We start from the raw sequence: 20,167 nt of genomic DNA, 5'->3' as shown, positions 1-20,167 counted from the left end.
AATTCTGTTCATACTTCCTTACCTTGGTGATGATAATCTCAGGATCCAAGTTTTATTTTGCCCCTTTTCCTAGGTATACTCAACTGATATGATAACCATTGATGGACCCATCAACATCCAAAACTATCGTAAAAAAATTTGTGCCGTTCCATGCTTCATTTGGAATATGAGATCCTAAATCTAGGGAAAAAAGTTTTAGGGTCTAAATTTATATTTTCAGGGATTGGAAACTTATCAGGCATTATTATTTGATTTTTTGCATAGTACATAGTTGGCCCAAAACATGCTAACTTATCAGGTATTATTGTAGTGTCGCAGTCACAAATCATACGAAGTTAATTCAATACATGCTAACTCAATACTCTATCGAATAAAATTTCATCTGTAGTTAGATTAAATGGAGAGTAGGTATGAAAGTTTTGAATGCCAGAAGATTGTGCACGGTGGTCATGTTTAATTCTGCGAAACAAATTTCGTGCCCATGTGACGCCGCATCACTATCATTGCTCATTTGAATATATAAATAATACACACCGTTTTGCATAGAACGTTATTGGTTAAAGAATTATGAAATAATAAGTGTTCATTAAAATGGTATCGAACAATAATATTTGCATGACGTGTAGGTTCTTAGAAACACATGTATAGCCTTAGCCAGCTAGCTAGCCTTCTAAGTTGTAACCTTGAAAACTAAAAAAAATACGAGCTGTTCCCTGAAACCCACCCAACTTGTATATGATATATGAAATACTAGCAACAAACGTATCCTACCTAAGAATAAAACAAATGGCTGAATCCAATTAACCTGAAACTAGCACCAAAGTCCACAAGACAAATTTCATACTATATACCTCGTTCACCTGCACGTGTTCATCATTCACATTAGCGGTTGCTGAACACAGTACGGTCTCTATAGTCATAGACCAAACAATATATGTTACTACACGCATAAATGGTTTGGGTCACAAAAAGATGTGATTTTAAGTGTATGACCTATGAGCATGGCTTAAACTGTGGTTCCCAAGATTAATTGTGGCAAGAATATTATGATTCATCAATGATTCGCGACTGCAATGACAGTTTTTCTTCATAATTGTCAAAAATAAAACATAACCACAATCACAAATTAACATCATACTTAAGTGATCAATCTCTCACCTATTAGATGAAAATATGTCCTTCAAAAAACTTATACAACCTATGATGATTTCATTGGTGTTTTTTTGGATGTACTCAAAGGTTTGTTCCGAAACCAACAATATGTTGGTCTATTGATATAAGACTCCACGTATTCTCAGGATGATAAAAAAAGTTAAAGATTCGATTTTTGGGAGTGACACTTGTTGGGAGAGACAAACGTACACCTCGAAAGAGATTACCCAAAAAGGATGATGGGATACCCATTGTAGTACAAAAAACGAGAAGGCTTCGTAAAGGAATTTCTCAGAGTCATACAACTTAGCTGGCATGCTCCCTAACCAACATCAGTGAGACAAAACTGCTTCACCCTCCTTCCATCCAATATTAAAATCTGCATTGAATAATTAATATCACACAAGCCTTACCCTCATATTCCTAAAAACCTATAACCTCATTCAAGGTTCTATATAAACTCTTACACCTTATACAATACCCTCATCATTCAAAATCATATACTACAAACATTCAAAAGGGATACTTTATTTCAAGTGGAAGGTATCAATAAAAGGATGAACAACAGGATTGGTCATGTTCTAGCTACTGAAGTTACCAACAAGAATAGGTTCAGAAGCAAAAGGCTACTTCCAAAACGAGGCCAGATAAAATCAAAGATAGCAGCCAATGCTTTTAATTCAATTGTTTCTGTAATTTCAAGAGCTTCTTCTTCATCTGGCTTGAATTCTCCAAGAAAAAACTAGTTCCTTGAAGAAGGGTTGAATAATGTATAAGGCATTATTTTAAATTGCGGTTGTGGTCGCCGTTGTGGTTGAATTCACTATTTTTTTATTTATCTTATTTATTTAAGTACATTTCAAAAGTAAATCAATTTAGTGAATAGATATTAATTGATGTCTCTATTCTGATTAACTTGGGACATGGAATAGGACACTGTTTGGAATACGTGATCTTCACCCCTAAAAATACCACAGGCCAGAAATAGAAGCTAATTAATAAATTAAAGCTCTTCCTTTTTTATTTTTTTCCTAAGCTTTATGATTGGTCTGTTGCATAACTTTGTAAGAGTCCCGATAACACGAAAAATATTTCAAGACTAAGCCCAAGTATAATAATGGATCATAGGGACCATTTTCTATAGTTTGGATAATCACTATCCACCATTTTCATGGCCCAAAAATAAGTCAGTCTACAAGGGAATATGCAGATAAGTTCCATAGACATTGAGAGAGAAAAAACAAATAGAATAAACATAAAATTGTTCCCATAAGTATCTTTAAAACTAGTATAAAAAGAGTTTAAAATCTATGTCCTGACAGTGTAAAGTTTTTTACACTGTTGGCACATCATCCACCATTGATTTGTAAAATTTTGTTTGAAACTCAATACTAACTAACATATGAATGGTGAAGATTTATTGACAGTGTAAAATATACTTATACTATAAATATATACATATTAAATCCATATAAAAAAAGTACTTCTTTTACTAGCAATAAAAATAACTCTTACTCTAATCAATTACTACCCAACGGGTCCCGAGGCAGTGGAGCAAGGTGTAGAGTACAATGATTAGTATTTATGTGGTCCATATATGCATTCTCACCATATTTTTTTTCTTTTGTTTCTTACATGTATTCTCGTACCGGAGGCAATTGTGTCCGAGCTGAAACATTCACAGGTACGTGAGGCTAACTGTTCCAACAAATATTTAGTCCATTCATAAGACTCGAACCCGAAACCTTGTCTAATAGGAATCAAACATATATCACTTAAACGAATGTCCTTCATTTTTCAGTTAAACATAAAACATATTCTATCCTCACAAATAATTAAACGTGTCCTCACAATGTCAATTTTAATTGGAGTTAAGGAGAAGATAAAACTGAGTATGACTATTAAATATAAATATGTGCAAGTTGTTGTTAATTGTCTCATAAGCCATTTTATTGTCTTTGTAGATTGTCATTAAAGAACAAAAAAATCTCTGACAATCTTGGTTGTGTGGAATTTCAGTCTCCAACTTATTATTACTAACTAACACATCTTGTGAAAGTGATGTTTCGTTTCTTAACTTTTCAACATAATGGCAGGCACCATCTCATTCTGAAACTCAAGGTTTTGGCACTAATACCAAACAAAATCGACTTTTAACCTAAGAGTAACCTAATTAACTTAGCATTAATCACAAGTCAGAATAAAAAAACTCAAGTGGGAAATAAATGACTAAACGTTGATATATTTAGGTCTTAATGTACAGTCATCATGTTGTTGGGTTTAGCTGGCCTAATAACTTCTTAATCTTTTTTTTGTTTTTTCACGGGTATTATCGCGCCGAAGACAATATTGTCTGAGTCGGAAACATTTACAGGCATGTGAGGCTAACTCTCTTAACAGATATTTTTTTCATCCACAGTACTCGAACCTGAAACCTTACTTAAGAAAAATCAAACATAAATCATTTGAATCAACACTTATTCGTAATAACTTATTAATCTCATACATCTACATACGGCTAAGCATTTCATTAAGTCTGACCACAAAAAATAGTACTTTTATCTAAATTGAGTGTAACTTCGTTATAGATCAAAATGCATTAAATAAAATAATTTAATAGGATAGATAGTGATTAAGATTATTGCATGAATTGATAAATTCACATCATCAATTTAGTTCAAAATAATGATTTTACCAAAAGTTGGATAACGTGTGTAGCATAAAGTTGAACTAAATTATTTGTGTTGAGTTCAATTGAGGTGTCAAATCATTTAATTGGGGAGGGGAAAAATGAGTGAAACACCTGAAATTGAGCAATTTGAATTCCCACCCTAGTTCTAAGATGGGGCATGAAAGAATAGTGGGCTATATGAGTGAACAATTTGACACTTAAAATCTAGGATGTGGAACAAGTGACAATAACCAAAAGTAAAAGAAGTGATAAGAAAAGGAGAAGTGCGATGTAATGTGATGTTGTTATGATTCATAGGGTAGGGGAGGGGGACTCTAGTGATCAGAGATAGACAAAGAATGAGACAAAAGCAAAGATGATGAGTGGGGGTCAGGGTACATGGAGCACATCTTCGGTTATATGTGAATTATGACTGGTCAAAAAAATATTTAATAATAAAAATTTTAACTTAAATATATTTTATTCAACTAATCATAGATCATAACACATGAAGTGACACAAAATTAATGTGTAACATAAGATGTGGTGGGGTATATGGTATTAGTGAAAGGTGAATTAGGAGTATGAATAGTGACATTATTATTTTGAAGTGATTCAAGAACAACACAGATGTGGACCAAATAATGTTTTGGAATTATAAGACAAGAATGTGAAAGTAGATTAGGATTTAGGAATAGTGGCTTTGGTCAATACTATTGCCACGTATTCTCTTCCTTCTTGTCCCTCCTTTCTCACATTTCCAGCCCATGCCTTTGGCATTCAAATATTACGCGAATACTATTTATATTTAGGAATTCAAATATATTTTTATTATAAATTGCAATTTTATTTTAAATATGATCTGCTTAAGCAACCTTGAAATGTGATGTTTTTAGTTTTCCCATGAGAATATACTTAAGCAACCTTAACACTTGTCATAGGGCACACATTAAAAAGTCTTGTATTGAATGTTGTTAATATTAGAGCTTCAACATCTTCTAGATTGAATGAATGATCAATGTGTCAAAAAACTCAAAATAAACGATTTTGATAATTAAAATGCTACATCCACAAGTGCAAGAAATTGGTTAAAACATACTTGTAGTTTCAATTACCAGGCATATTTAATTGAAAAACTCATGACATACTTTCTATAACTTGATTGGTCTTCAAAAATATATTTTGTAGGATTTAAGTATGATCATACCTACAAGTATTAGGTAGTGTGTTATTTAGTATTAGGAATGGATAGTCGAAAACGGAAGAGGAATGATCGGTAGAAGATGCCCGGTTGAATGTCAGAGATCTGATAGCTTGGTTCGATTATCATCTGGACCCGCCGACGGAGATAGCTGAAAATGTTATTCGACGATCAAGTCAGTTATGTATCTAGAGAGATAAGTGGAGTAAATACGAGAGAAGTTGGTATAAGTGCAACAATAAATGAGATAATGAAAATTAATTATACTCTTTGCATGATCTCTCATATTTATAGAGTTTAGGAAATATTGAGATGACATATGGTCATTGGTCAGCATCTGACGGGTACAAAGAATGTACTATGGTCGTCCTTGCTTGTCTTGTGAATCTACTCTTATCTAATTGTCAGGGACAGATGAAATGTGCAGGTGGCATGGCAGTTATCTGACATTAAAGGCGAGTCAACAACGCATTAAATAGTGGGTCAAATGTGCATTAAATGGTAGGTTAGAAATACATTAAAGGGTGAGTCGGAGGTATTAATATTGTGTCAAGAGCATTTATGATATCTGCTACAAATGGGTCCATTTCATGTGAGTAACGAGAATATCATGACTGTGCATATGATGCTTTGAACGGGTGGACGATAGCATGAGTAGGACGGGATAGAACATAGTGAATAATGTATTTTTTTTATTTCTATTTTCTAGTCAGGCAATACTATCAATTTTTAATTTATACAATTATTTAATAAATTCAATTGTAGAAAATTAGAATCATTAATAAGGGTAACCGGTACATGAGTCATTCCCTCACAAACAAATTAGAATTACTATTAGACTTTAAATATAATATATATTTTATGATAAAGTATGTTTTTTTTCAAACACAATTCAATGAAAGAGACTAAACCCAATGCCAGCATGTCTGAGTTCAGATGCATATGCGTGACTGTCAAAAAGGAAAAAAGAGAAAGAGAAAGATGAAAAAATGAAGAAACATGGTCTGAAATGAAGCCAGAAAGTCCATCTAATATGTTAGTGATGCCCCAATAGAAATGGGACAACGACTCCATCAACAGTAACTGGATAGAAGGTCCCTTATTGTCAGAATAGGATTCCTCTCCGGTATTTGGACTCTCTAGTACTGGGAATATGAGGGGAAGATTTTTTTTAAATTATTTAATTTAAAAATAAATTAAAATCTAAACCATTAAAAATTTATTTTTACCACATATCATAATCTGAAGTATATATTGGCCTTTCCTGTAATACAGAGAAGCCAAACTCCTATTATGATGTCTCACATACCCTACCACCACCACCATCCAACCATGTCAATCACTATAGATACAGACATACATGAATCATGTTCCTTTCTAATTATTTGGTGCATTCTTCCTTCATCGGTTATGTGGAATAATGGTCTTCCATTCCATTGGGGAAGTGTAATTGGTGGAATTCATTCCTATTGCAATTTCAGAGTCAGTTGGATTAAAAAATATCGCTTAATTAAAAACAAAATCTAAAAATTTAAAATAATATTTTTATATTGTTTAAAGAAAATTGATTGACTAAAGACATAATTAGGATAAGCGATTCCTATTTCTTATATTAAGTTATGGAGTGCAACATTTCAAATGTAATTTTCATGTTTGTGTTACTTTTTATTCTTTTTTACTTCCATGGTTTTTTACAAGTATCATCTTACATTATTTTATACAAGATTACAAATAATAAAATCATTGATTTTTTAGTTATATTATTCTCAATTTTTCATCTCATTTTCTTCTACTATTATTCTTTATATCTACCCAATAATTAAATTAAAAGTATAATTAATAAAAAATAGTTAAAAGTGTAATATGTATACATTACCAATTATAAAATTTATATAAATTTACTACATTATTTATTATCATTTAAATTACTTTTTTTCTAATAATCAATAATAATTAAATATAAATAATAGATAATATATTAAATATTTAATGTGATATTAAACTTTAAAAATTAAAACTAAGAAAATGACATGGGAATGAACATGTGGTGTATTATTAGGTAATAGTATAATTGTATGCACGTTGCTTTTCGTGGAAGCTACGGTGAAAACAATGAGGTTATCTAAGAAAATCTTATATTGTTATGATGAACAAGGTTTTGCGTGATTCTCGGCGTTATTGAAAGCTGCTACGTTCTGTGATTGCTCGCTCCACTCTTTATTTTTAGTAGTTACTACTTCCTGTCACTTCGCTAAAATTAATTGCATCCACTACTGTAAATGTAAATAACCTTTTCACTTTAACTTGCTGCAGTTACGATTCCACCACATCAAAAATATATAACCCTTGGTGGAGTGGCGTAACTGTACTGGAATCGGTACTATAAAACGAATCAAACTTCACGAGATAATATTAAAATATTAATTTTTGTTTTTATAAATTTTTTTTTAGGTGTATGTGTTGATTCAAGGAAGAATAATGATATCACTAAAGTAAATAATAATGATAAGCTAAACCCATGTATAGCAAAAGAAAATGCAATTACTTTCTTTCTTTGTTTTTGGTATTGGAGAATCTATTATTAGGTTAGAATTATGACATGTGTTAAAAAAAATAGTCATGATTATAATTCATTTTTAATGAAATAATTTATAACTTTTATTTCCCCTACAATCTAGTACCAGAGAGGAATTTGGCTCATTCTAAAATGTGTAGAGTCAATAAATTAACATATAAGTTCATAGACTCTAAATGTGTAAGGTGTACACTGGATTAGTTTTACCTATGTGTAATTATATATTCTTATAGTTAAATATTACATTTATTCCCATCTAAATGTTTATTAAAGCTATACCCTGCAAATTAAGAAAGAAAATTAAACTTTCTGTGGATTAACCTTATTTGAAAAATGGAGAAATGAAAAAATAATGTAAAATATTAATTAACATTAAAAAAAATCATTCACTATATTTTCTAATTGTAAAATAGACCTCCTGTCCTTTTTCCTTCATCATTACTTTACCTTATCATGAAAATTTATCCAACTGTACATTTCCACTTGCATTAAAAAGATAGCCAGTAGTGTCCTTTCCATAAAAACAAAGACCGTTGTCTCATTTGGACAAGAGATAGACTCATGTTCTTATATTATATATAAATCATGAAGGTGCTAATTAATTATTAACCCAAATGGAGATTGGTGATGGCTCAGGCAGCTTAACATAAGTTTCATATTATCCAACCTCAAACTCGAAATCCCAAACTCAAATTCCTTAATATTGAGAAAACAAATATCATCTTTAATCTTATCAAGTTTCTCGATCCAATACCAAACTTGTTTCAAATTCTTACCTAAACACGTATACAACTATAACTTTGTAAATAATTATGTATGTGTGAAATCTTAATTGTACTAATGTATTAAATAAAATAAAGTTTGAAAAAATAAAATCAAAAAATGAGTTTTCTCCATCAAAACTAGGACAGATTAGGAGGGCACGTTTCTCTTATAGATTATTCAACATTACTATATTGTTAGAGATTACATTGAAACCTTATGAACAACCACATGGCAGTTTCTAGAACTCCCTTTTCACCCAATCCATGGAGGACGATGATTTGTCTAAAAAAAATTATATTTTTAGTAATCAAACTTTATAAAATAATATTAATTTTATTTTTATAATTCTTTCAAGTTTTTTAATTTGTTTGCTACATAAAATAAACATAAATGGGGATACATGTAACATGATTCTCATTCCTTCCTTATATAGATATCACATATCTCAAATAATGTCTTATTCTATTTATGAGCTAATCAAAACATTATTTTTTTGTTTTTACAAAATTTATTTTATTTATATCACAGTATATAATTAGTTCGGGTAAAAGAATGAGACAGTGGAGAGTTGATCTCTTATCCTTGTCCCTCTAACTGTCTATATAAGGCATAGTTTCTTTTGACACAAAGCAAGCAAATAATAGAGTGTTATGGGATTTCCAGAGCTTCTAATTCCAAAGGCATTTGTTCACATCCTTTCCTTATTAGGTTTCATCAGAAACCTGATCCTCATCTTCTTCCGCTACCTCGGCCTCCATGATTTCCTCGAACCCGACATTGTCTGGCCCCACCCGCCGCCACAATTCCAATCTGTATCCGCCGTACTCATCCGCGAAATTCTGCCGGTGGCGAAGTTCTCCGACCTGGAGGAGCCTTCGGCGGAGAGCTGCGCCGTGTGTCTGTACGAATTTGAAGCAGATGAAGAGATCAGACGGTTGAGAAATTGTCGCCATATATTCCATAAGGGTTGTTTAGACCGTTGGATAGAGTATGATCAGAAAGCATGTCCCTTGTGTAGGACACCCTTCATACCTTATGATATGCAACGTGCTTTCAATGAGAGGCTATGGCTTGCTTCTGGAATCCCTGAATTCTATTCTGAATATCCTCACATCACTGATTTCTAGAACTTTGCTTTTCTTTTCTATTTAACAAAGATTTTGAAGGAATCAAAACAAAAAACAACTAGAGGATCTAGATTCAGAGGTTGATGTTCTGTTGAGACAGTTTTTGTTGTCTATGTATATATGTTATACGGAAAAATGAAATCTGAGAACTATGTTTACACATCTTAGAGTAGTGTTGTTTACTTTTGAAATTGAGATCTGGTTATTCTCATCAAGTTAGCTCTATTGTTCTCATTTTTTACTCTCTGTTTCTAAAAGCAACATGTTACGAGTAAAAACAATAACCCGTAAAAGATAGTTGTTGCAGGAGATGTAAGAATTGGGAGTGAGAAAAGAAGAGAGGTAATTACTTCAATTTCATAAAACAAAATGAACAATAAAAAAAGAATTAAATGGCAAGATGGGGTTAAGGGGTACCAGGAAGAGTTGTGAAAGTTTGGAGTTAGCGATACCAACTTTTTTGGGTACCCAAGGTATCCGGAAGCTAATCTCATAAGATCCTAACACCATCTTTAAAAGTTTTAATTCTTTATGAATTAAATTGATACATGAAAACCTATTAGGATAGTGAAATAAAACGATGCTACATTTTTTAATTGTCCAAGATTATAGGATATGAAATGAAATAAAATCTAATGTATTTTTCTTATCTTTCAATTAGGATACCCGATTGAATGAGATGAAACCAATTTATGTGATCTAGTAACATAAGATTTCTCTATATCTCAAAATGATCAAAAGAAAGTTAATTATTCGATTTCTAAGGGTGACATTTATTGAGATGCTGATATAGTTTGGTGTTGATTGTATGACATAGCCCAAAAAGGAGAGTAGATAGAAGTTTGGGCCAATAAAAAAGTTAAGGTGCAGCATATATAAACCCAATTACCCCCAGGACCTAATTCTTAATTCTGGCACACGTATCCAGCACGATACAATAGAATATGAAATTGATATAATAGAATATAATAATATAATAAAGAAATAAAAGGTACGTGTGACCCCGGGAAATAGTGAAACTTGTCCATTTTCATTTTTGTTAATCTTCTTCTTCTTCCTAAAGTTTTGGTGAATTTGATTAACCTTGTCTTAGATTTGAATCTCACCCACAAAACCTTCTAAATCATTCTCAAGCTACTTTAAACTTTAAACAAACAAACAAAACAGTTACCTCACTTAACTTTTGTTACCTGCTCAACTATTCTCTCTCGATTATCCTTTTCATTTCTTCACATTCCAAATTCGTATCAGGTTTATACGTTTTAATTTACATAATTCATCTTTCTATTCCGAATTAATTTAAATAATAAATAGTTTCCACGCTCCATCATAATCATAATTATGAATTAATTTGTGGAATATTTATTTATATTGTGATATAGCGAGTGGTGATAATTCGGTAGAGTTATTTGGTGGCGGTGGATATGGGAGGTTGCTGTTGTTGTTCATCGAAGGAGACTCAATTGAACGCTCAACCTCGTTCTCAATACTACTACGTTAGTATCCATATCCATATTTCTGTTCTAATTTCTTTTTCTTTATTTTTCTACTATTATATTCTTGTTACTTGTTACACCACATGCATCACTGTTACTGTTTATTTCATCTGATTTAACTTATATACCTTATCACTAGTTCATGGATTCTTAAGAAAATAACATCAAAAACTATTTAGCTTCTCTAATTTGTGTGGTTTTTAGGAATTAAAACATGTTTACTTGTATTAGGTTTTAAAACCGTGGTAACTTTCTGTGATTGCTGCGAGTATGTGAAATTGTGGTCGAAGCTGGCATAGCCTGAATATTGTGGTTGCAATTGCGGTCCGTGTTGGCATAAAATCTCAATATTGTGGCTGCAATTGCGGCTGTGACTTGTTCCTTTTCCCATAGTAACTTAGTTTTTCTTCCTCTCGATGGAAGATTTCGTAGTAAATTCAACAAATTCTATTATTGTCCATGTATGTATTTTCAAAATATTCAAGTTTATGTTGGACAGTAAAAGGCTAAAAGTCCTTAGTCTAGCCTGAACAGTCAGAATTGAGGGTTCATTGCATTGAGTATGAACTCAACTTTCCATCAAATTTGTCACATTCTTAGTTTGTGGACTTCATTTGTTTTTACTTTCTCTATGTTTTGCATATGTGTGCTTGATACTATATATAGTCAGTCCTACGCGGATAAAAGGCAAAGTTGTGTTAAGCAATCAACAACTAATGTAAAACTTAGTCGATTCTGTATGATATATGTTTTGTCTTCTTCGTCTTCCATTTTCCAATGTGAGGATAAACATTATTCCTAAAGCTTTGCTAACAGTATAACTTTGGCATGTTAAGCATGAGTATTGTTGCTTGATCGGCTTCACTTTTAATTGAATTTAGAAAGAAGTTGATAACTCCCTCTGAATGGATTACTGTTGCAGAATTATAGCAATTAATTTTTTTGCTTACATGTTTTCATTGAACAAATGCAGAATCGAATAGTAAATAACACTGGGATATATTACGTTTGTACCTTTTTTTTCTTTGTTTGAAAGACTTCTTTGAAGTGTACTTGTACTATAAGTTCCTTATTCTTCCGCTGGTGTGCTATAAATCATTGTTATACCATTGCTCTGTTTGCTGCATTCTCTCTGCAGTACCCAAGATTATCAGAGGAGCATGTCCCACTATCATCTCACCACAATGCTGCATCTGGTTTTTCTGGAGGGCTCTTAGTTGATACTAATCTAGACACTTCAAGTCCTGATACTTATAGACCGCCTCCTGCTCCTATCCCTTTCAATGTTACTTTAGGTGTCACTCAAACACCACCTGTGGCTCAAGAAATTTGTGTTGATAAGACTGATATATCCCTGCATCCTGCAAATTCTGATTCAAATCAAGAAACAGTTCCTGAGGACAATCATGAGGCCTCAGCTAAGCCCGACGAGCTGAAGGAATCAGAGTGCAAAGTTCATTCTGCTTTAGAACTTGACTCAGCAAAGGATTCTGGAGTTGAACTTCCAAAGTTGGCAGAACCTATCAGTTTTGTGGAAGAAGAGGATACGTGCCCAATTTGTTTAGAAGGTGATGTTCTCATGTCTTCTGTATTCAGCTTCATCAGCTTTTGTCATTAATTAAGCTTTATTATGTGACACTTATCCTCTTTTGGTTGGAATTTAGAGCTGTTTATATATTTCCATCTTTTTATCCTAGCAGAGTATGATGCAGAGAATCCAAAACTCCTCACAAAATGTGACCATCATTTTCACCTGGCATGCATTCTTGAATGGATGGAAAGAAGTGAAACTTGTCCGGTGTGTGATCAGGTTTGTCTCAGTCATTTCTACCATTGTTGCCATTTGTTTTAAAATTCACATCGTCACATTCTTATGAATATGTATGGTTATCTCATCATGCAGGATATGGTTTTAGACCTTCCATTAGATTGATAGATATCAACAACTCAGTTCTAATACAACACAACAGCAGCAACAACCAACTCAGTTCTAATACAACAACTGCAACAACAACCAACTCAGTTGTAATACACTGTCATATAATATTTGAGAGCCAGGTTACAAAATCAAATGTTTTCTGTTCTGGCAACCCAAGTTTATAGTTGTATTTTGTTTCTTAGGTTTCCTCTGTTTCCCAAAGATTTATTCCATTTTTTATGCCTAGTCCCTTTCCTCGGATACCAGCAAATTAAAGAGAAGTAGAATTTACCATGGCGATAAAATGGGTTCCAAAGGAAGTCTCCTTCCATTTAATAGTTCTTTAATTAGAAAGTTGAAGTGATATGAGGATACTATATGAACTGGTGTAAATAGAATTTGTGATGACTTGCACAAAATATCTGTGGAGACATGTTTCATACAGAACAAAGCGGTCAATATGTTTTTTCCCTTCTTTTGTTGGTGTGTCTGTCACTATTAGATATTTGCTTTCATCTGTTATTTTTGGGTTGTGGTTTTGCTTGTATGAGTTGAATGGAAATGATCGAATGAAATGATATTCACGAATCACATGGATTAACAGAAGACAAACAATAGTCAAATCAAATAATTGAGCTTTCATTTTGTGACCACAATTTATTTATGACCAAGTGTATTTATGTTGTGGCAAATGCTTACCCATTTTTTAGTGATACTTGCAATTTTGTGCTTTATCAAACTTCATATGTGGTTCAGTTGTTATGTCTAAATAAACAGCTGCATCGTTCCTTAGTTTTTCAAATTCTTTGTGTGAAGTTTATGTTGAGTGCTTTTATTGTAACACCAAAAGTTGTGGTTTTGTTTGCATAAGGTCTATAGTTTAATCCTTTTATTCCTTTGTGGGAAATCAAATCCATGACTTATAAATAGTTGATGACTGAGATTTAAATAAAAATGCATCTTTTTATGGCCCGTTTATGAGTTAGGGTTTGGAGAGGAGGAGAGAGAAACAAAATATTTTAAAGTCATATCATAAGTATAATTTATGTCTCACAATCTTTATTTTTCCCTTCATTAGACCTTTAAGTCCCAAAGATTATGCACACTGCCTTCTCAATTGTACTTATCACACAATCAACCATGCATTTAGACTATATCTATTAATCATTTAAACAAAGGGGTGTTATCTCTCACCCTTGATCCAAAGTTTTATGGTCATTTTATTTTGACAAGAACTAATAAGCTTGAATATAGATTTTAAAATCAAAATAAAACTATCAATCAGAATTCAAAAGTGATTCATTCAATATTGTTTATTTTTATCTTATCTTTCTCTTATTGGATGGGTTATTAACACTTCTAATTGTATACACACACTCAACATTAACCGACTACATATTTGTGATTAGTCAGTGAGAAATATAGAGGCATTTGAAAGGTTATTATCACCCTTCTCATACACAGGGTTCAGTTTACATATACAATTTGACTCCACTTTTTATATTTATATGTACAAATCATTGTTTTATTTAATGTACTATTTAAATGACGTTACACCCAAAAAAATTATATAATGAACTAAGAATAAGATTAAGATACTGGCCACATAAATGATATACAATCTATTTAAAAAAATGATGTCATATACCTGTCAATGTTATCAAATCGTAGTATATATTTATAAAGTAAGTTACCACTTGAGAATATAGTATTTATAAATTGTTACAAAATTATGGTTAATTTGTTATTATCTTAGAAGATTAAATATTGGATTTGTAATGTAGAACACAGGCCCTTATAGCTCAGTGGTAGAGCGTCAGTCTTGTAAACTGAAGGTCCGTAGTTCGATCCTGCGTGAGGGCACTTTTTTTAATTTGTGAGTGATGACTATAATCATTCATTCATATAAAAGAAGCAAGGAATAGGATTATCTGTCATTAACATCTCTGAGTATGATAGTCTCAAATCACTTTTACTTTACACATATGTTATAACCTTGGATTATCTATCATTGTTGTTTTGTGATGAATTATCAAGTACAGTAAGTAAACACGAGGGTCAACATCTGCTATACCAAAAGGGTGCGCCACTCCATGTGACAAGTCTTCTTATTGGTTGGAAAAAAACTTAACGATAAAGTATTTTTCTGATCAATCAGATAAAGTGACACATGAAGTGACACACTTTGCGGGACAGAAGATGTGACATAGGTTGATATTTTCCTTATCTTTCATCATGGCCTAATTCTCCACTGTGTTGGAGTCTGATATGTGGGCATACTCTTTCTGGTTCTCCTCTTGTCCACAAAACCATAACATCTCCTCTCTTCCATCCCAATGTCAAAAGGGTTCCTGCATTTTCCCACCAAATCATCAAACTTTATCATAATAACTATTAAGCTATTTTGTAATTTCCTAAATTATTTCAATTTTTAGTTACCAAGGGTAAATGGAACAATGTATATTAATGCTGGTTGTCCATGCCCATCCATCAAGTTTAATGCCACATATGTAATTAAGAGACCTGCCAAAATAAGTTAAGTCAATAATAGAGAAATTTGCTTCTTATTGTTTCAGTTATGAAATAACATGTTCTCATTTTTTGATAAATAGAACTATTGAAATCAGTAGTAATACACTAAGTGATTGGTACTTGATTCTCACCAAAGCCATATGCAATCATTGCCCACAAGAAGTATCCATTTGCAAGCTTCTTGTTCGACAGCCAATCGTACCTGCGAGAAACAGATCAGAACATTTATCCAAAAAGCTATTTCATGAGCTGAAAACTTGCCAGTAAAATATACTGCAGCAATCCATTTAAGGAGAACGAAAATTTGGTTGTAAGAACTTGAAATCCTTTTGCTAGTTTATCAAAAGTGACCGGTTTCCGGATTGAAATGAGCAAATAGGCATGCGATAAAACCTGAGTGAGAATGCAAGCAGCATTCCTGGTAGAAGGATGTCTCCAAAACCAATGATGCTGTATCCACCCCATGGATCGAGTATGCGTGGGAACTTAAGTAACATTGGGATACCATCTTCTCCGCTTTTATCACCCCGGGCTACCTATAGTGAGTAATGCAAGCAATTAAAATTAATAATTATATATGGTGTTAGTGATTGATTAGAAAGAAGAATAAGACTAACCACAATCATCACACTTTCCCTGAAAAGCTTCGTCGAAAAAAACACCCAAAAGAGGTCGTAAACGACGGCACAACTGAGAAGAACCGTGCCAACCTAATTCATGAAACACTCAAATTGTCATTTAACAAAGTATCGTATCCTATTTTTTACGAAGTAAATTGTCATATAACCTAAATGTATCAACATAGACAACATGAGAAAACAGTGATGCGCGGATAAAGTGCAAAACCAGATATGCAGAACAATTTAAAAATGTTGCTAGTTCAGTTCTTCCATATAGATGTAACTGAAAACTATAAAAAAGTAAAGTAAATATTAAAAATGCTTCATACAAAGTATATTTCAGAAAAGTAAAAGAACTCAAGAATTTTTGTAACATGTTAGACATCAAGCCACGGTAAAATAATAGTATAAGCTCGAATAGCTACCTTTAGATTAGGTACATGTACAATCTGTAGTACTGTGATTATTAGCGCAACTCCCTGTTACAATACCAAATGAAAGAGAAATGATAAGTATAAAAAGTACAAAGAAATTTCATATCCTATATCGAGTACTTGCAAGACTATGAACCTTAGTACAGTTGTGCAAGGAAACATAACGAAATAGTCATTTAGGAATAACTTCCAAAAAGAACATTGTCTTCATCAAAAGCACACACTTCAGACCGGTGATTGAATTTCCTTTTAGTATTTGGTGAATGCGTCAATTCCAGGATGCATTTATATGCATATAGATTATAACTAAAATTATAAGATATGTATTATCTCCCTCTTCAAAAAGTAATAAAGACGAAGGTAAACTTCCGTTATCCCTTGAGTGTCTACATGATGAGGAAAGGAAAAGTAATTACGAAGAATGAAGAGAAAATTTTATCCTTACAAGTATATCTTGACCAATCCAGGCAAAGGAGGCATTGCGATAAACTGCCCAGAGTACGGCAAATGTTATACAGAATGGAGAAACAGCCAAAGTCAGATATGAGAAAGCTCCAAAGAAAGGTACTTTAATATATGATTCACTAGCATCTTTGAACCACCTGCATGGGAAGCCGAATAAGTTTCATGTACATGTTGGACAAACCAAACATAACGCCCGAAAATATTGACAACTTCCATTAATTATACTTTAAATTGCTTAGAGCATCAAATTGATTGTCTAATAAAAGTGGGAATCTAAAACAATGGGGTTTAGTATTTTGTCGATGGCAATCAAACAGGAATTGTTTCCAAAGTTGTCGATGGCAATGTTCTACATTAATGCTAATTGCTAAGACAAAAAATCCATAACATATGGCAAGTAATATCTCTACAAAAAATTATATATCACACCTTGACAAAAGAGCAACCAAGCAAGTTTGCATGCCCTGTAGATACAAAAGAAAAAACACATCATTAAAGATGGGTCAACAGAGGATAACATGGAAAATCAGGAAAGACAGAAAAATATACACAGAATTTAAATTCACTAATAGCAATTGGAAAAGACTGAATTCACATAAGGTGCACTAACGTGATGTAGTAGGCGTTACCTTCTTTAAGTGCATAAATTTAGTGTGAAAATATGATTATTATATTTACATAGATGCATACAATTAGAATTTTTGACTGATTTAATGGAAGTTAATACCTCTACCCCACCGATACAAAAGAGAACAACTAGAACCTCGAGGAACCACGATGACATCAGTTTGTAAACCATAAACAGGAAACACGAAGCAATAACAACAAAAAGGACTGCAGCTGTCATATTCATGTTCACAACACCGCTAACACCCGCATTTTTAATATTTGGAACGTCATCTGAAGCGTCCTATAAAAACAAAATTTCACAGCAAGTAGTAGATCAGTAACAATTCGGAGAATAACTGTGAATCTAGCTTCAAGAAATACTGAAAGAGTTGAAAAAACTGACTTTTAATAGCTTATCCTGTTCAATAGCTGCTTCTCGGGCCCCCCATGCTGACCAATATGACGCACACAATATGGTAAGAACTGCCATCAACCATAGGAATACTTCTGCTATGTCAACAACCGGTCTGCGTGGTGAGTATAGCTGCACAGACACTGCAAAGACCGCAAAAAAATTTAGAAAGGTTACTCCCCAAAAGCTTGAAGTATTGAGAATCTATCTCCCCACTCCATAGAAGGAAAACCCAAATACTAGTTACAGTGCAATTAAAGAATCTGTTCACAAGCAGTGAAGAGGTTGTGACCATCACTTAACCATTAACATTAAATGCAAGCCACTTTGAATCCACAAAATATGCATAAGAGACATAAGATAATTACGAAAATTAATAGAAAGCTTACCAGATGAAGTGCTCATCAGCATTTTTTCCAGCCGCGTACCTGCATCTAGTGGGAGCATGACAGCAGGTATGTGTATGTTTAAATCAGTTTCATCAGGATCACAAACCATCTTGTAAAGTTCTGCAAACAAAAACATGGCTTAGACATAATAAGAGTGATAAAGGTCGAACAACACTCAAAAGGAGCACTTCCTCCAAAAATACAAAAGTGAAAAGAATTTTTACCTTTTTGGTTATTTATGATGAGGATTGCGGAAGCATTAGCCGCTTGTGCAGTTCTTGCCTTTTTTAAGAATGTGCAGTTACCGCGATCCACCATGATGACATCTCCGACAATCTAACAGTTCATATACACATATGTACAATAGTGCTAACGTTTAGTACTTTGCTACACACATATTAGAGACTTAGAGTACAATACAGCATCTAATATATGAAGAAAGAACCTTCTTCTTTGGAGGACTGCAACAATTTCGAGGATCTGAAAGAACAAGGCGTGTATACCGAGCATTTTTCTCTTTGGACACAATGGTTCTACCAAATCTGGCACCCACACCAACAAACTCAGCATCCTCTATATCATTGACCCAAGTTTGTACTTTCACCTAATAAAAGCAAGAAATGACAAGTTTTGCCATAAATAATAACCCGTTAAACTTATCCAACAACAATCAAACCTTAATCTCATTAGGTGGGATCGACTACCACTTAAACTTATTAACTAATCAGATGCAAAAAAATTCGTCTGAAATATCTAATTGGACAAATTAGACACAATGGTTCTACCAAATCTGGCACCCTCACCAACAAACTCAGCATCAATTATACATTTACCAAAGTTTGCACCTTTGCCTAATAAAACCAAGATATAATAAGTTTTGTCACAAATTATCACAACTTAAACTTGACATTTGTTAATTAAAGAAGCACTAAACTTTGATCTAAAATATCTAATTGGTCATATTTTAAACACTGTGATTTGATGCTAAACCCCAACAAGTAGCAAAATTAGAAAGTAAAATATTAATAAGTCATGGATAAAAATAATTGAACAAAAAAGATAAAAGACATAATGAAATTAGAAAAAGAAGTAAACTTGGTACCAAAACGAATTGATTTTCACAACCAGGCTTCTTAGGAGTAGAATCATCATCATGAACTATATCACCAGCAATGACAGAAGGAACACCATGGAGAACAAGAATTAATACACAGAGTAGAAGAATCAATGAATTATTCTCCATAACCATGGATGCATGCACTGAGTCTCAACAAAGATTAAAAGAGAGTGTGTATTTGGAGAAATAAACGAACTTAGTTTTGATCCATAAAGAACAAAAGAGAAAAAAACATATTTTAATATCAATATTATAATAATATATGCAGACTGAACTGATGGTGAAAATACACAGCTATGCATTATTAGTTCCATCCTAACTTTAACGTTTCAGCTCAGGACTTACCACAAATATATATTATTTATTATTAATGGATGATGTTTTTTTTTGTTACTATCAAATGTATATTCTGAGCATCTCAGTATCATAGTTATTCATTCTCAACAAGTGTCACTCCTAAGCTCTATTATACCGATGAATTTGGTGAAACTATATATGGAGGATGGAGATCACTGTCCTAAATGGTGTCTCACTCCATGTTTCAAGCCAATCTGAGTGCTCAATTTTATTGCCTTTTTAAAGTTTTTATTTTATCACATGTTAATATATTATTGGTTTGAGACAAAGAATGAGACACCCTTTGGAACATGCAATCCTGATCCGTACATAAATGGGTAAAAAAAT

The 20,167-nt window shown here is 32.7% G+C and overlaps 3 protein-coding genes and 1 non-coding gene across 6 annotated transcripts; 3 read left to right on the top strand and 1 right to left on the bottom strand.

Moving 5' to 3' along the window:
• LOC109332741 (signal peptide peptidase-like 2) lies at positions 1,579-19,677 on the bottom strand. 2 transcript variants are annotated; one of them, XM_019567749.1, is made up of 15 exons: positions 19,469-19,677; positions 18,812-18,970; positions 18,591-18,702; positions 18,367-18,486; positions 17,969-18,120; positions 17,684-17,866; positions 17,386-17,420; positions 16,937-17,093; positions 16,483-16,536; positions 16,055-16,147; positions 15,831-15,973; positions 15,569-15,639; positions 15,345-15,428; positions 15,112-15,256; positions 1,579-1,590 (listed from the first exon to the last, which is right to left on the bottom strand). In XM_019567749.1, the coding sequence occupies exons 1-14, from the start codon at positions 19,613-19,615 to the stop codon at positions 15,129-15,131; spliced, it is 1,638 nt and encodes a 545-aa protein (XP_019423294.1). In that variant the 5' UTR covers positions 19,616-19,677; the 3' UTR covers positions 1,579-1,590; positions 15,112-15,128. The 2 variants fall into 2 exon arrangements, with proteins under 2 accessions (XP_019423294.1, XP_019423293.1); XM_019567748.1 differs by lacking the exon at positions 1,579-1,590 and having other exon boundaries at positions 15,102-15,256.
• On the top strand, positions 8,976-9,504 carry LOC109332750 (probable E3 ubiquitin-protein ligase RHA1A). Its single transcript, XM_019567764.1, has one exon. The coding sequence runs from the start codon at positions 9,015-9,017 to the stop codon at positions 9,489-9,491; it is 477 nt and encodes a 158-aa protein (XP_019423309.1). The 5' UTR covers positions 8,976-9,014; the 3' UTR covers positions 9,492-9,504.
• Positions 10,476-13,489, top strand: LOC109332746 (probable E3 ubiquitin-protein ligase RHB1A). 2 transcript variants are annotated; one of them, XM_019567761.1, is made up of 6 exons: positions 10,476-10,742; positions 10,874-10,987; positions 12,126-12,555; positions 12,688-12,797; positions 12,891-12,949; positions 12,993-13,489. In XM_019567761.1, the coding sequence occupies exons 2-5, from the start codon at positions 10,916-10,918 to the stop codon at positions 12,918-12,920; spliced, it is 642 nt and encodes a 213-aa protein (XP_019423306.1). In that variant the 5' UTR covers positions 10,476-10,742; positions 10,874-10,915; the 3' UTR covers positions 12,921-12,949; positions 12,993-13,489. The 2 variants fall into 2 exon arrangements, with proteins under 2 accessions (XP_019423306.1, XP_019423305.1); XM_019567760.1 differs by having other exon boundaries at positions 10,477-10,742; positions 12,891-13,489.
• On the top strand, positions 14,697-14,768 carry TRNAT-UGU. The gene has a single exon. It is a non-coding gene; the product is annotated as a tRNA-Thr (tRNA).

The sequence above is a fragment of the Lupinus angustifolius genome, chromosome LG18, assembly GCF_001865875.1.
Source record: "Lupinus angustifolius cultivar Tanjil chromosome LG18, LupAngTanjil_v1.0, whole genome shotgun sequence".
Classification (NCBI taxonomy): Eukaryota; Viridiplantae; Streptophyta; class Magnoliopsida; order Fabales; family Fabaceae; genus Lupinus; species Lupinus angustifolius.
This window is presented reverse-complemented; position numbering and strand designations above follow the sequence as displayed.